The sequence below is a fragment of the Ammodytes marinus genome (assembly GCF_949987685.1).
Source record: "Ammodytes marinus genome assembly, chromosome: 9".
Taxonomy (NCBI): domain Eukaryota; kingdom Metazoa; phylum Chordata; class Actinopteri; order Uranoscopiformes; family Ammodytidae; genus Ammodytes; species Ammodytes marinus.
The window spans coordinates 18,470,402-18,483,593 of record NC_137213.1 but is presented as its reverse complement, the minus strand read 5'-3'; the positions used below and the strand labels follow the sequence as shown (position 1 = coordinate 18,483,593).

Genomic DNA, 13,192 nt, shown 5'->3' with positions numbered 1-13,192 from the left:
GCTGACTGTGTGGCAGAGTCACACATCGGGACAACAACCATCCCTTTTAATGGCCCGTAGCAATATTCTTCTACTTCTTTTAGCAAACAGATACAAGGGGGGTATTTCTTAAACATTTTTCATCCGTGTTTTTGGCGGTTGGTTCAGTTAATAGTGCAACAACTGCTCGCAATTTCTGCTCTGCTACTTTGCTCCGGAGTAGGCTGTCAGCCCCTTACGACGACCCCGCCCACGTTCAGCAGGTACTATTTGCGGTGGAAAACGACCAGTGCTGCTACCAAACCAAGTTGAGTCGAGTCGAGTTGAGTCGAGTCAAGCTACATTTGCGGTGGAAAAGCGCCATAAGTGATTTGGCCTTAGACCCATTTTATTTGAATGCTGCTTCATATCATTCCGCTCAGCCAATGGTTAACTTTAATTTTGATGGACACTGAACATGAAACACACGTTCAGTGGTTTTGCTCACAGTTTGAAGTAATCCCATACATTTCTCTGAAAAATGGACACAATTTGCTTCTGTCCACTTTCATGTCAGTTTAAGTTCCCCACCCATTAAACATGTTTCTCCATTAAATGCTAATGAGAGAGAACCTCCAGCCAAAGAAGATATGAATTAAATTAAGATGTTTCTTTACAAATTCATTGAATATACACCTTCTGGACTTTGATGCATTTTTTATAGACGTTGTGCTAAACTGGCTTCACAAAAAACTTCACCTCGTCCACCTCTTCCACCCAAAACTCCTTTTCGGTTCACAAAGCACCACATCATCCTCCAGCATGCTCACGTTCAAGAAACCAGTGTGCAGTTGAACTGACTGTTTATATCCCACTTCTGCTTATCTTCATGGCTTCAGGTATCATGACAAACAGGGAGTGACCAGTAACTTCCTGGGAGCCATGTGGCTCATCTCCATTACCTTCCTCTCCATTGGCTACGGGGACATGGTACCAAACACGTATTGTGGGAAAGGCGTGTGTCTGCTTACAGGGATTATGGTGAGTTCCTTTTTCTTTTTCACAGAATGACGGTGACTGGAACATTTATAAAACTAGAACTCAGCTCTCCCTATAATACTTGAACACAGCTTGTTTGATTAATTTCGCCCCATTAACCGATGTGTAATTATTTATCAAGAAAATAAACTTTCAGCTGGTTTTCAGTGAAAAAAACACCCAATGAACTTTCTGTTTCCTTAGATAACTTACTAAGACATTCCATGACTCTGAGCTTCTTTTTCGTTATTGTTTTTTTTTCAAATTTTTATTAAATGTAGGGAAATTAAAAAGTTGCATTTTGAAAGCTCACGGAGAAAACGTTACTATGTTTGTTTCGACTGTGTGGTTGTGCAACAGGGAGCTGGTTGCACTGCACTGGTGGTGGCAGTGGTAGCCAGAAAGCTGGAGCTGACCAAGGCTGAGAAGCATGTCCACAACTTCATGATGGACACACAACTCTGCAAACGAGTGAGTCACAGCATAATACTGCATTCGGAGTAACTATAATGATATATTGCTGTTTTTTGTTGGTGTTGTTTTTTTACATCCAGGGAGACCAACAGTTTTGGAATGTAAGCCTTCTAAAAGAAGGTTTGGTTTATTTATGAGCCCTGGTAACAATATATTGACACATGTTGGTGTGGTGTGATCAAATAATTATTCTGTTGTATTTTTCCATGTTTAACCATTCCTTTAAATTCATATTTATTATTATTATTATTATTATTATTATTATTATTATTATTATTATTATTATTATTATTATTATTATTATTATTATTATTATTATTATTATTAATATTATTATTATTATTATTATTATATTATTATTATATTATTATTATTATTATTATTATTATTATTATTATTATTATTATTATTATTATTATTATTATTATTATTATTATATGTTACTCCTGGTAACAAAGGCAAAGTGTGTAACTGGTTATTGAAAGTGTAATAGAGATAAGCTTTGCTGTTACTCTACTCTGCTTTTACACTACTTCAAGTTTCTCTGTATTTGATTCTTCCAGACAGTATATTTTATCATGGACGCCCCACACACAAAACCCCTTTGGAGAAGTTTCTGTACAACCTTTTGTCTCTTTTTCCACCTCGTTTCACAGGTAAAGAACACAGCTGCCAATGTACTCAGGGAAACATGGCTCATTTACAAACACACTAAGTTGGTCAAGAAGATAGATCACGCTAAGGTGCGGAAACACCAGCGCAAGTTTCTCCAAGCCATTCACCAGTAAGTCCTGTGCTGCGTCTCTTTCCTTTAGTCTAATCTGATGTACTAGAACAATGTCTGACGCAAGTATATTATTCACCACCAACCACCTTCGGTTCCAAAACCTTAAAAATAGAGTATGTTATTGAAATACTAGGCTTTTAGGATGTTAAATCCATGTGATCGTCCTTACACTATTGTTATTAGTGGTACTTAATATTTAGGCTGTATTATTAATCATTGTGTGCTAATAAACTGATGAAATGTAGTCAAAGCTGAAAATATACAGTAGTTCCTCCTCTGGCGTTTGTTACAATGTCCTGTGAGTACTATTTCCTTTGATTGTTTTGCTCACACACATGTACATTCTCACACTCAGACACACACACACACACACACACACACACACACACACACACACACACACACTAACACACACACACTTGAAAAAAAGCACACACGCTGCAATCTAGTGTAATGGTCCTTCCTATTCCCCTCCCCGTCCCCACCCCCCTCTCCCTCCGACCCCCCTTTTTACCCCGTGCTTACAGTGACAAGTGTAATGGTTTCACTCGTTTCGTGAATGTTGTGGGGTTAAATCTCTGTACTGTGTTTTGTCTTTGTTTTGCTCTATCACCGCAGAGCTCAGAAGTAAGTTGAGTCTTCTATGTATCCTCCTCCTACTGTTTCCTCAACATCCTCCTCCTCCTCCACCACCTCTCTCCATGTCCACGTTTGACATGCATGACAAAAAAAGCATTGGTTACCTAAACAAGGGAAAAGAAAAATGCTGAATCGTTTTTTTTTTTTGGCTTGTTTTAATTTTCCTTTACTTCAGTGTTCCATTCCCTCTCCTCTTCCATCTTCCCTTGAATGGAATGAAACAAACAAAAAAAAAAGCATCAACATTTTCCACTGGTGTCAATAGTGGAAAGGTTGTCTTGAAGAGAACGTGTGAAAGGAAAAGCATCTTGCACAGAATGAGCTTGGAGCTTTGCTGGCCCAGCCGGCCGTTCATAATCATCTACGATGTACTGTACAATGTTGCCCATGATTAATATAGCTGCTCCAGAGGCTATATTAACCTGCATTAACAGATCTCATCCTACACTCCTGATGGTTTTGTGCTGACACGAACACACACACACACGCGCGCACACACACACACACACACACACACACACACACACACTGCAAATTAATACAGTTCCAATGAGGTTGAAATGTTGCCTCTTGTTTTAATATCTATTTTGCTTTGTTTTATTTCTCATATAAGCTCAAACGCCAAAGCTCGCACATGGCATTGTTGACATAGCAACAAAAAAAACAAGACTCAACGCGTACGTTTGGGTTTTGTAGCATAAAGTTGTAGGGTTACTCATAATGAGTTACACCAGTAAGTAGCGTGTTCAGCTATTAGCCCCAATTCTTCGACAGCCATAAGGGAAGACAAAGCCGAGCAAACACATGCAGGCCGACGCTGTTTCCCACAGAGATTGAGCCTCAAGCGAGCAGTTTCAGCCTGCTCTGATGTACTGTTTCGCACATGAATAAATGCCCTTGAATGTCATCCTGTCTCGTAATTTGCCGAACAGAGAAATTCTTCCTCTCACACACATCCAGATTGATGGCTGTGTGATGCCACCGCTGACAATGACACATTATGCACAGCCGCGTTAACAGTTCTTACAGCACAATAATGTACTTGATTAGAGATAAAGAGGCACAATGTTGAAGGCATCACAAACCATGACCAATGTATCATTGCTCAAGTTAGATGAAATGTCTCTGTTTCGCAGTGTTATTGGAGAGTTTATTTCTGACAAGTTTTTTCGTTTACCTGTGGTATCCAAACACATGTACACACATCGACCCATGTACACAACATACACACACACACACACACACACACACACACACACAAATCCAGTTCTGAAAAAGTCACGTTTCATTGCTCCCTAAGTCACTCACAGTCACCGCACGCTTACTGAATGACCAGTGTGTTTATATGAAGTCTTACCACCGAGCTGTGTGTAGCACTGATAAAGGGGCATGTCATCTTTTTTCCTTTTTTAATGTGTTGCGTTTGGGTGGAAAAAGATGAGAATGTTATAATTTCAGACATAGATTTGGGGGGTTTTCTTGTATGGAAGCATATTGCATTCTTTATGAAAAAAAAACATGATTTGTCACAGTAATAATACTTTTTTTTTGGCATTATATTGAGATTTGTAACCTCTTATTCCAAAACCAGTTATAATGTAACATTGGTTGTTACAAGATAATCTCCAATTATTGAGACTGTTTCTCTTTGCAGTGCAAATATATATATATATATATATAGTATATGAATTTGTGTTTTGCGCTATAATGAGAAAAAGATGATTATTTTTGTTACTACAACAACTAAACACCCAGAAAAGAAACATGAAAAACTAAGTTTTTATCTGTTCTTTATCTCTTTTTTTCCCAAAATGAGCGTAGTATGCTTCCGCAATTTTGCATGTTTTGGTTGGCATTGCATTGACCAAGACCGGGAATGCCTGTATATGTATAAGTATATATATGTATCTATATATATGTATACATATGTAAAGTGCATGCAGGCTGTCCTCTATTTTTTCAATGTCATCAGTGAGAGAGCACGCCAGACTGATATAATGATGTGTTGTTACTCCTCCTCTTTCTTTCCTCCCTTCATAACTCCAATCTGCCCTTATTCCCTCCTCCACTCTTTTTCTCCTCCTCTTCCTATCGTCCACCTCCTTCTTCCCTTCTCCTGCTGTTCCCACCTCCCTGTGACTAGACTGCGCAGTGTGAAGATGGAGCAGAGGAAACTCAATGATCAGGCCAACACCTTGGTGGACCTGGCAAAGGTAAGGGTCCCGATCGGGCATAAAGGTACACTATGCAGTTTCAGGGAAAGGGGATTTGTTTACATTTGCAGAACCTGCAGTTAGTTTAAAAAAACATGTTTTCTCTACATGTAATTTTTAGTATTGAATAATTCTATCATCATAAATCAAACAAAAATATTTTGAGACACCTTTGAACCAAACGTAAGACTAGAATGTGTTTGTAAACAAAGGTGTGGACCCTGCTGCTGTTAAAGGTCACATATTATGCTAAATGCACTTTTTAAATGTGTTCTAACATATCCATGGGTCCACGGTGTGCCTAGAGACTGCCAAAATATAAAAAAAATAAGAATCTCTCCTGTTCTCACTCTCCCCCTTTCTGAAAACCCCACCCCTCCCCCCCAATATACTCCAGTCAGAATTTTCCCCTTTCCTGACCTCACAAACTGGAAAGCCAGAAGCTTCCACTGTGTAGCCCACACCCCTATTTCTTATTGGTCCACGGCCCTGACAGACAGAGGGCGAGGCGTATCTGGCTTCGCTTCCGGACAGGGGGCGGGGGCAGCTCAAAGATTGTATATTTATGAGGGGAGCTGCAGCTCTTTTTAAAAAATAGGCCATTGTGAGATTAGCTGAACATCAGCATAGTACAATAAATTATCTGAAAGTTTTTTTCAGCAAACAATTAAAGAAAAACGTATTTTGGACCACTAAGACCATATAATATGGTGTATAATAGAACCGAAAAGTGTATAATATGGGAGCTTTAACAAGCACAGTAAATCAGTAACTTTTAGTGTAGCTATCTAACTTCCAATTGTGTTCCAGGGATCAAATTTTCCTGCGAGGAAAGTTTGCTTATTCAGAATTTACCTTAGAAAATGTTCACTTCTCTGACACACCCAAAGTTACATAGTGCACTGTTAAAGTGGCTATAGTCTATATTTCCATATTACAGTTTTTTTCGATTGCTAAACCACAGTGGGCACAACTGGAGCGACAAGTGCAAAACTCTAACAACAGTATGCAGAGCAGCGGTTCATTCGGGCCAAACTCTAGCTCGTTTTTCATTGATAAAACACAATTTTCAAAACTCTACACACCTATCTCATGGCTTAACCACAACCTGCACAACACTGTGGATTTCCAGCACTTTTTTTCAAACGCTAACACACTACTGCCACAACTGTAAACCACACATTCAAAACAGAATGAATGCCTAGTGCATTTCAAACACTGCAGATTGCAATTTCAACTGAAACACTAAGAAGGTGTCTTGTTTTAGACTTGTTAGTGAACATATACAGTATAAAGAGAAAACTCAAAAATATATATTTTTTTGTAAATGGACCAATGAAGACAGGTTGTTGGAGGGAGAAGAGTGGCAGTGAGAGTGTGGATGTGTGGAGGAAGACCTAGAAGACATAGAGCTGAGATGTCTGATGAAATACAGTAAGGGCTACACTGATAGACCCTGTTGTGAATCATGGTCTCTCATTGAGAGAGGCAGGGTTGAGAGTGCAACCCAATCTGCAAAAATCTAAAGTTGCATCTGTAATACGAATTTTCCAGCAAACAAACAAGTTTAGAGTTGCATCCTTACAGTAAATGACAACATTACAGCATAGATTTCTGTATTACAATTATAGAATATTTACACAGATAAATACTACATTTGGAAATGTTTTCCTTAAAATATACAAAATGTGTATCTATTGAAGCAAACTTCTGATTTTCATTTCTTTTTGTTTTCCTAAAAAAACTGGTATGTTATAGAATAAACAATTTCATGTGAAAGAATTTCACCCTTTCATCAAAGAAAATATTACGTAATTTGTGTGAAATAACTCAAATTATTCAAACTGTAAAGATTAAAAGTTTGTAATTTATGTATTGGGGTTTGATGCTAGTGTTTGTACTCTGAGCATATTCTGAGTGACAGTGTGTGTTATCTCAGTGAGGACAATTCATAGTGTTTGCTGCACTGAGCCTATTTTGCAGGTGAAGTGAACTGTTCAGCTCCAGTGACTGTTGGTATTGCAGACTGTAGTAGAGTTTTGCACATTGAGCTACAGTTGTGCCCACTGTGGTTTAGCGATCGAAAAAAACTGTAACATCTAATCACTCTATATGTAGGTTAAAGGTGCCTTGGAGCCACTGTATATGAGCTCTAAATCAGGATCAATTTAAACAAGTCCGGCACTCCTCTGAAATCTATTGTACTTCTGCTGTTACCAAGTGCCTAAATATTTCTCAAATAACTAAGATCTAATCAAACTGATACCTAAAGACACACCAAAAACATGTTGTGGCTGTGTAACTTCATTCCTTCTGTACTGTATAGATGGCAGCTGACCCACCAAAGAGCAGATAGGAGGTTCAAAGGGAGTTACTGCAGCAGCCTCATTTTATGTGGATGGCATTTGCACTCCAGTGTGTATTTTAAAAGGTTCTAAGGCCAAATCCTTTAGTGTGTGTTTACTTGCCCTTACTCTGCTCTATGGTCAAATCCATTGCTGTACACCCTGTAGTTCAATGGCTCAATGTCTCTTTTTTAAGGCCCCCTGGAGAGCTAACCCATTGATTGCTGGCCTAAGACAGAAATAATGGCCTTAAATGGGTAACAAGTATTTTGTAGTATTTCTCTACTGGTGACCATTTAATTTATGTGTCACTTATTGTATATATTATATATACATTATTAAATTATTAGAGTAGACCATATTATATATTTTGTCACGTATAAAATGGTCATAGTCTTAATACATAAATTACATGCAGATATATCATACAGTAACACTGGCCCTGCTACACTCATAGTGGAACAATAAGTGCCTAAATAATAGAGCCACGTATAATTAAATGAGCTGTGTCAGTCTTAGACATAAAGCATTAAGGACCGCAGCTATAAATGGATTGGAGAAGCTGGTTGTGAGACAGTGGGAAGATAACATCTATGCTGACTTGCTGAAACTATACAGCCCCCCTTAACACTGCTCCCTGTCATTATTTCCTTCTTTTCAGATTGAGTAAATCAGATTGAGACTGTCTATTCGTGTAATTTATGATTAAATTGTATACACTGCAATGTGTACATACTGTATTTTAGATGACTTTGATGTGGTCCATGCATCTCCTTGTGGATATGAAGTTGTAAAACGGATTTATTTTGATGTTATTTATCTTGTCTCCTCTTCCTGCACTGTCTTCCTGTTCTTGCAACTCCCCAAACACATTTACTTTCTCTCCTTCATTAGACCCAGAATGTGATGTATGACCTGGTGTCAGAGCTGCAGGAGCGCAGTGAGGAGCTGGACAAGCGCATCGGCACACTAGAGGACAAGCTGGACACGGTGACGGGCAGCCTGCAGGCGCTGCCCTGCCTCATCTCCCAAGCCATAACCCAGCAGCAGCAGGACTTCTTGGACGGCTTTGTTCACCGCTTTCGGCCGGCCTCACTAGCCTCAGAGCGTTCTGAGCGGTCGGAGCGGTCCTGGACTTCCACTGCCCGTAGGCGGCGCTCTCCCTCCACAGCCCCACACACCTCCTCTGATAGCGGATAACCTTGACTAACCCTCTGCTATCCCCCCGGGCCCCACCACACCTTTCCCAACCAACTCTCTCGGCACCTCATTCTGTTCCGTCCAAAGGCGTCTCTGTTACTGCTGGCTGAGTCCATGTCTTGACTAATAATGAACCCATATCTTGACCCCCGGACCTGACTCTTGCCCTTATCCTGTCTCTCCCTTTCCACCCATCCCCTTACCCCTTCCTTCCCACCCAACGTCAAATCCAAAAACCAATTCCTTTGTGACTGAGCCTCTCCACACAGGATTGGACAAAGCTACTCCAAAAGAACAGAGAGAAGCAAACAGACTTATATCAAGAAAAAATACAAACGCATCGCAAAAAATGGAAAAGAAAAAAATTAAGATGACTGAAAAACCGAGATAAAGTAGAGATATGGTTTATGTTTTAGCCATTGTATGGCTGTTCAAGTTAGCTTTTTTGTAAAAGCCCTTGTATAGTTAAAAAATGACTGAGTTCAGGGTCGCTGGGGTGAGAGCTGGCTATCACACCGGAGAGTCCTTAACCATGAGGGGGGAAGCTGGTCTGTGGAGCTGAGAGCCTCGGCTCACCATCTGGGCCTCTGAGGCCATGGAGGACATCCGTCCACCCATCCGTCCGTCTATCTGTTGTGAGGTGAGGAGCGTGAGACAAACCATGGGATTTCCCTTTCAAAGGACAAGTGTCATGGATTCTTTCCCATAGGTTAGGGTGAAAGCTTTAGAATAGACTATGAAAGCTCTGACTTCAGGTCAGTGTTTGAAAATGTGTTTCATGGGGAGGGGTAATGGTCATGCAAAAGAAGAGCTAATGGAGTGCACATGGCATTACTACTGGGTGGGAGAAATTTACACAGTTGCCAACTTTAAGGTTTCAGCTTCCTCGTTCTTACCAAGGGAAAATGAGAGCGACTATCTTTTTTAGTTACATATTGACATGTGATTTTTCAGTGCCTGAATGTATAAATAGTAGAGGGTTATTTAATTACTAATTTCAGAGCTTTTATACGATGTTAACAGTCTGAATACAGCATTGCATTCCTTTTTCAGATACATTCCTCTCCAAAAATGTAAAGAAAATGTCTTAATGTAATGCATAACATTGCCTCCATTACACAGCAACTCTAAATGTTTTGAAAACACCTTTTTTCTCTATTTCTAACACCGCGAGAAATGGAAAAAGTTTGGAGAGTGAGCGAGAGTGAGACAAACTGAGAACATATTTGTGAGTGTATTTGTCAGAGAAAGAGTTCACTTTTAGCTCAATGCTGCACACACATGCACACTTCCTGTGGTCTTCAAATGATGGCATGGCTTGAGGTCTGCTGGTATATGTGGCCACACAGGCACACATCACTGGTCGAACTGAGAAACCAATCCTGCCCCTTGCATGACTCTATTCAAACATGACAATAGAACAAATCATTCTTTTGATGGCTTGATGGTTTTTAAATAATTTACATGATTTTAATTTGATTATGTTCACTTTTCTTTTTTTTCTTTTATTCTTTCTTGAAACCAAATTAATTTTATTGTTTAAATAATTTTAGAGTATTAAATGCAATCCCTGTTTTATTAGGAGGTTAAAGAAAATTACTGTTACAAAATAATTCTGACGGGATACAAATAAAAGTTCTGAAGAAACTTTAAAATCGGCCTCTGTAAGTTTAAAAGAATAAGGGAAACAAGCTCATACACTTTCTTACTGAGAGCTAGAATAGAAGATTGATACCTCCCTCGTGTCTGAACATAAGCTACAGTCTACGTCAAATATAAAGCTACTGCTTGCAGCAAGTTGAGTTAGCTTAGCATAAGCACTGAAAATATGGGGAACAGCTAGCCTAGGACTGTCCAAAGTTAACACATTATATTTTTTTTGTTTAATCCTTACAGAACTGAAATGTAAATAGTCACTTGGACACTCCACTAGTTGCCTGACAAAACGTATGTGACAAGATGCCTCCCATAACAAGTTTTTATACAATTTTGTTTTTTTCTACGGATTTAAAAAAACATATACAGTATGTTAATTGGTGAGCTATAGAGATGCCTTTTGTTACCTTTGTATAGTACCAGGTTAGCTGCTTCCCCCTTTTGTCTGTATTTATGCTTAGCTAAGCTAACCAACCTCTAGCGGTAGCTTCCTATTTAGCATACAGAGAGGAGGGTGGCATCTATCTTACATGTAAGTCTCGGCAATAAGTGTCGCGTATTTCTTAAAATCTCATTTTTGTCTTTCCAAATGACATCGAAACACATGCACAATGAGGTATAGGAAAATCTTAATTGTCAGATGCATGGTGTAGCAGTTGTAATAACTTGGCTTTGAAAACAATTATTCAGGATTTTTAAAGAGATCCTATTATACTACTTTTCTGGTCTTTAACCCCAGACGGTCAGCAGGGAATACGTCGAAATGCATGTACGTAATTATTTGATAATCTAGTATGGTTAAACATGACTATGAATCATTATAACAACGTTTATAGGTCATAAAAGTCGAAAAGTATCATAGGTTTCAAAAACTATCAAATAATTACGTACATGCATTTCGACGTATTCCCTGCTGACCGTCTGGGGTGGCTGTGCAGAGCACTAAACACTATGGCAGCCGGTCGAGCCGAACTCGTTCAAATTTCCGGATTGTTTCTGTCACGCTCGGGTCGTTTCTTTCATGTTTCCATGTATGGTAATGCTGCCGCTCAGGCAAGCTCTGGCTGCATGCCCCCACCTTCCTGAAAATTTCCCGCCGCTGGAAGGAAGGTAACCAATCACAACGGAGTGGGGTTTGCAGCAGGGGGGGGGGAGGGGCGGAGAAGCTCAAAGCAGTGTGTAGAGAGAGACTGCTGTGCTCGCTAGGGTAAGAGGAAGAGTTCCGAAAATCTACATAGTTTTTTGTGATGTGATTCGTGTCAGGTTGCTCTATAGCAGTTTTGAACAAGAAATGAAGACCAGAAAAGTAGTATAATAGGATCTCTTTAAGGTAATTTCCGACCCAAAGTAGCTAAGTAAATTCTAAGTAAGTTAGCGGGCTAGCATGCTGTCCTAAAGTAGTTTGAATCGTAGATAATCTGTGTCCCAGAAAATGATCTTTGTGGTCCGTAAGCTTACTTTATTTCCATGCTGCTTTTGGCTGAATGGGGCCGAAGGAGCGAGTCCACTCTCCCACAGCCTCTGCACCTGCCACAGAGTGCCTCATTTAAGAATTTTGCTATGAGTGGAACTTTAATCAAGCATGAATATTAGCGTTTTTTTTCCTTTCAACTTGAGTTGATGAAGCATGACTCTTTAGTGCCCCCACCTCTAGCCACTTCTCATACAGTGCTACACTCCACCCTTCCAGCATGGAGGGGATCTATCATGCCATTAAAAGTCTCTGTTTCAATCAGTGTCATCCCAATGAGTCCGGACAGCTAATGGAAGATTATCTGCTTGATTGCGAGCTCACCTGCTGTTCGTATCTAAGGTTTCCACCTCTTTATTACTCCGCAGGTTTTAGCCTTGTGTCTGTCATCTGTCATCATTAAGAACATCAGCGACCCACAAACACACACACACACACACACACACACACACACACACACACACACACACACACACACACACACACACACACACACACACACATAGGCCTCCCAAATGGCCTGCAGCAAATACCTTTGAGTGGTTTGGAATATACAGGAAAATAACAGGAAGAAAGGAAGGAGCAGGGGAGCCCCCAGGTCATGTTCCATGTTGCACTCAGTGTGTAAAATGATAAGTTACACCATAGATCAGATGCTGGAGTATACGACCCATAGAGATGTGACAGTGCTAGTGTTATGGACTTAATTCTTCATCAGGCAGTAGTAAGAGCGGAAGAGAGTAAATTAAAAAAGGTCATTTACAGACAGATGTCCGTTTTTGTCCCAGGGGGGTTTCGAACAGCAAGAGTGGGTGTCCTGTAACTATGACCTCATTGAAGATGGCGCCAAGTAAATGCAACAAATGTCGAACCCCAGGGGTAAATGTATTAGGGTGATGGTAAATACACAGCATGTCGCGAATATGCAGTAGACAAACAATATCTAGAAAGGATGTGAAGGGGTTTGAAGGTCTTTCAAATGAAAGATAAGATTTGTATTAAATATTTAATTTATTTTTATTCTGCTGATGGCGGTAAGGTCAGGTTCTGTTGTTTTTTATTTCTCACCCTGTTGTGAAGATTTATTTTTCTTCAGTCCTTATCCTGTCATCAACAAAGTCCTGCCAAAACACCATTCTGATATTTTAATAGTGACCCGATTTATCTCCACTAGAAAATGAAAAAAAAAACATGCACTGTATTTTGTAGTGAAGTGAGGGACGTTCATGATGTTTTTCCGATGATGATAGACGAGTCAAAGTGATTAAACGCATCCCAGAGTATTTTATTATCCTGAAAAGTAGGCTTGCCTCGTAGAGCAGGAATCAGAACACACTTCTACTGAACAATAACAAAGTGACCCTCCCCCCCTAAAAAGTGATGAAATGTAACCCAATCATTGTTCTGTGTA

General features: G+C 39.7%; 1 protein-coding gene across 2 annotated transcripts in view; it reads left to right on the top strand.

The window, feature by feature from the left end:
- kcnn1a (potassium intermediate/small conductance calcium-activated channel, subfamily N, member 1a) overlaps window positions 1-8,654 on the top strand; it is a gene marked incomplete at both ends in the record, with an annotated part of 54,080 nt that extends 45,426 nt beyond the window's left edge. For both annotated transcript variants that reach the window (XM_080034865.1, XM_080034866.1), the window contains 5 exons: window positions 858-999; window positions 1,357-1,467; window positions 2,127-2,254; window positions 5,040-5,109; window positions 8,349-8,654. In XM_080034865.1, coding sequence (XP_079890991.1) covers window positions 858-999; window positions 1,357-1,467; window positions 2,127-2,254; window positions 5,040-5,109; window positions 8,349-8,654 — 757 coding nt within the window. The remainder of the gene's footprint in view (window positions 1-857; window positions 1,000-1,356; window positions 1,468-2,126; window positions 2,255-5,039; window positions 5,110-8,348) is intronic.
- Window positions 8,655-13,192: the final 4,538 nt, after the last annotated feature.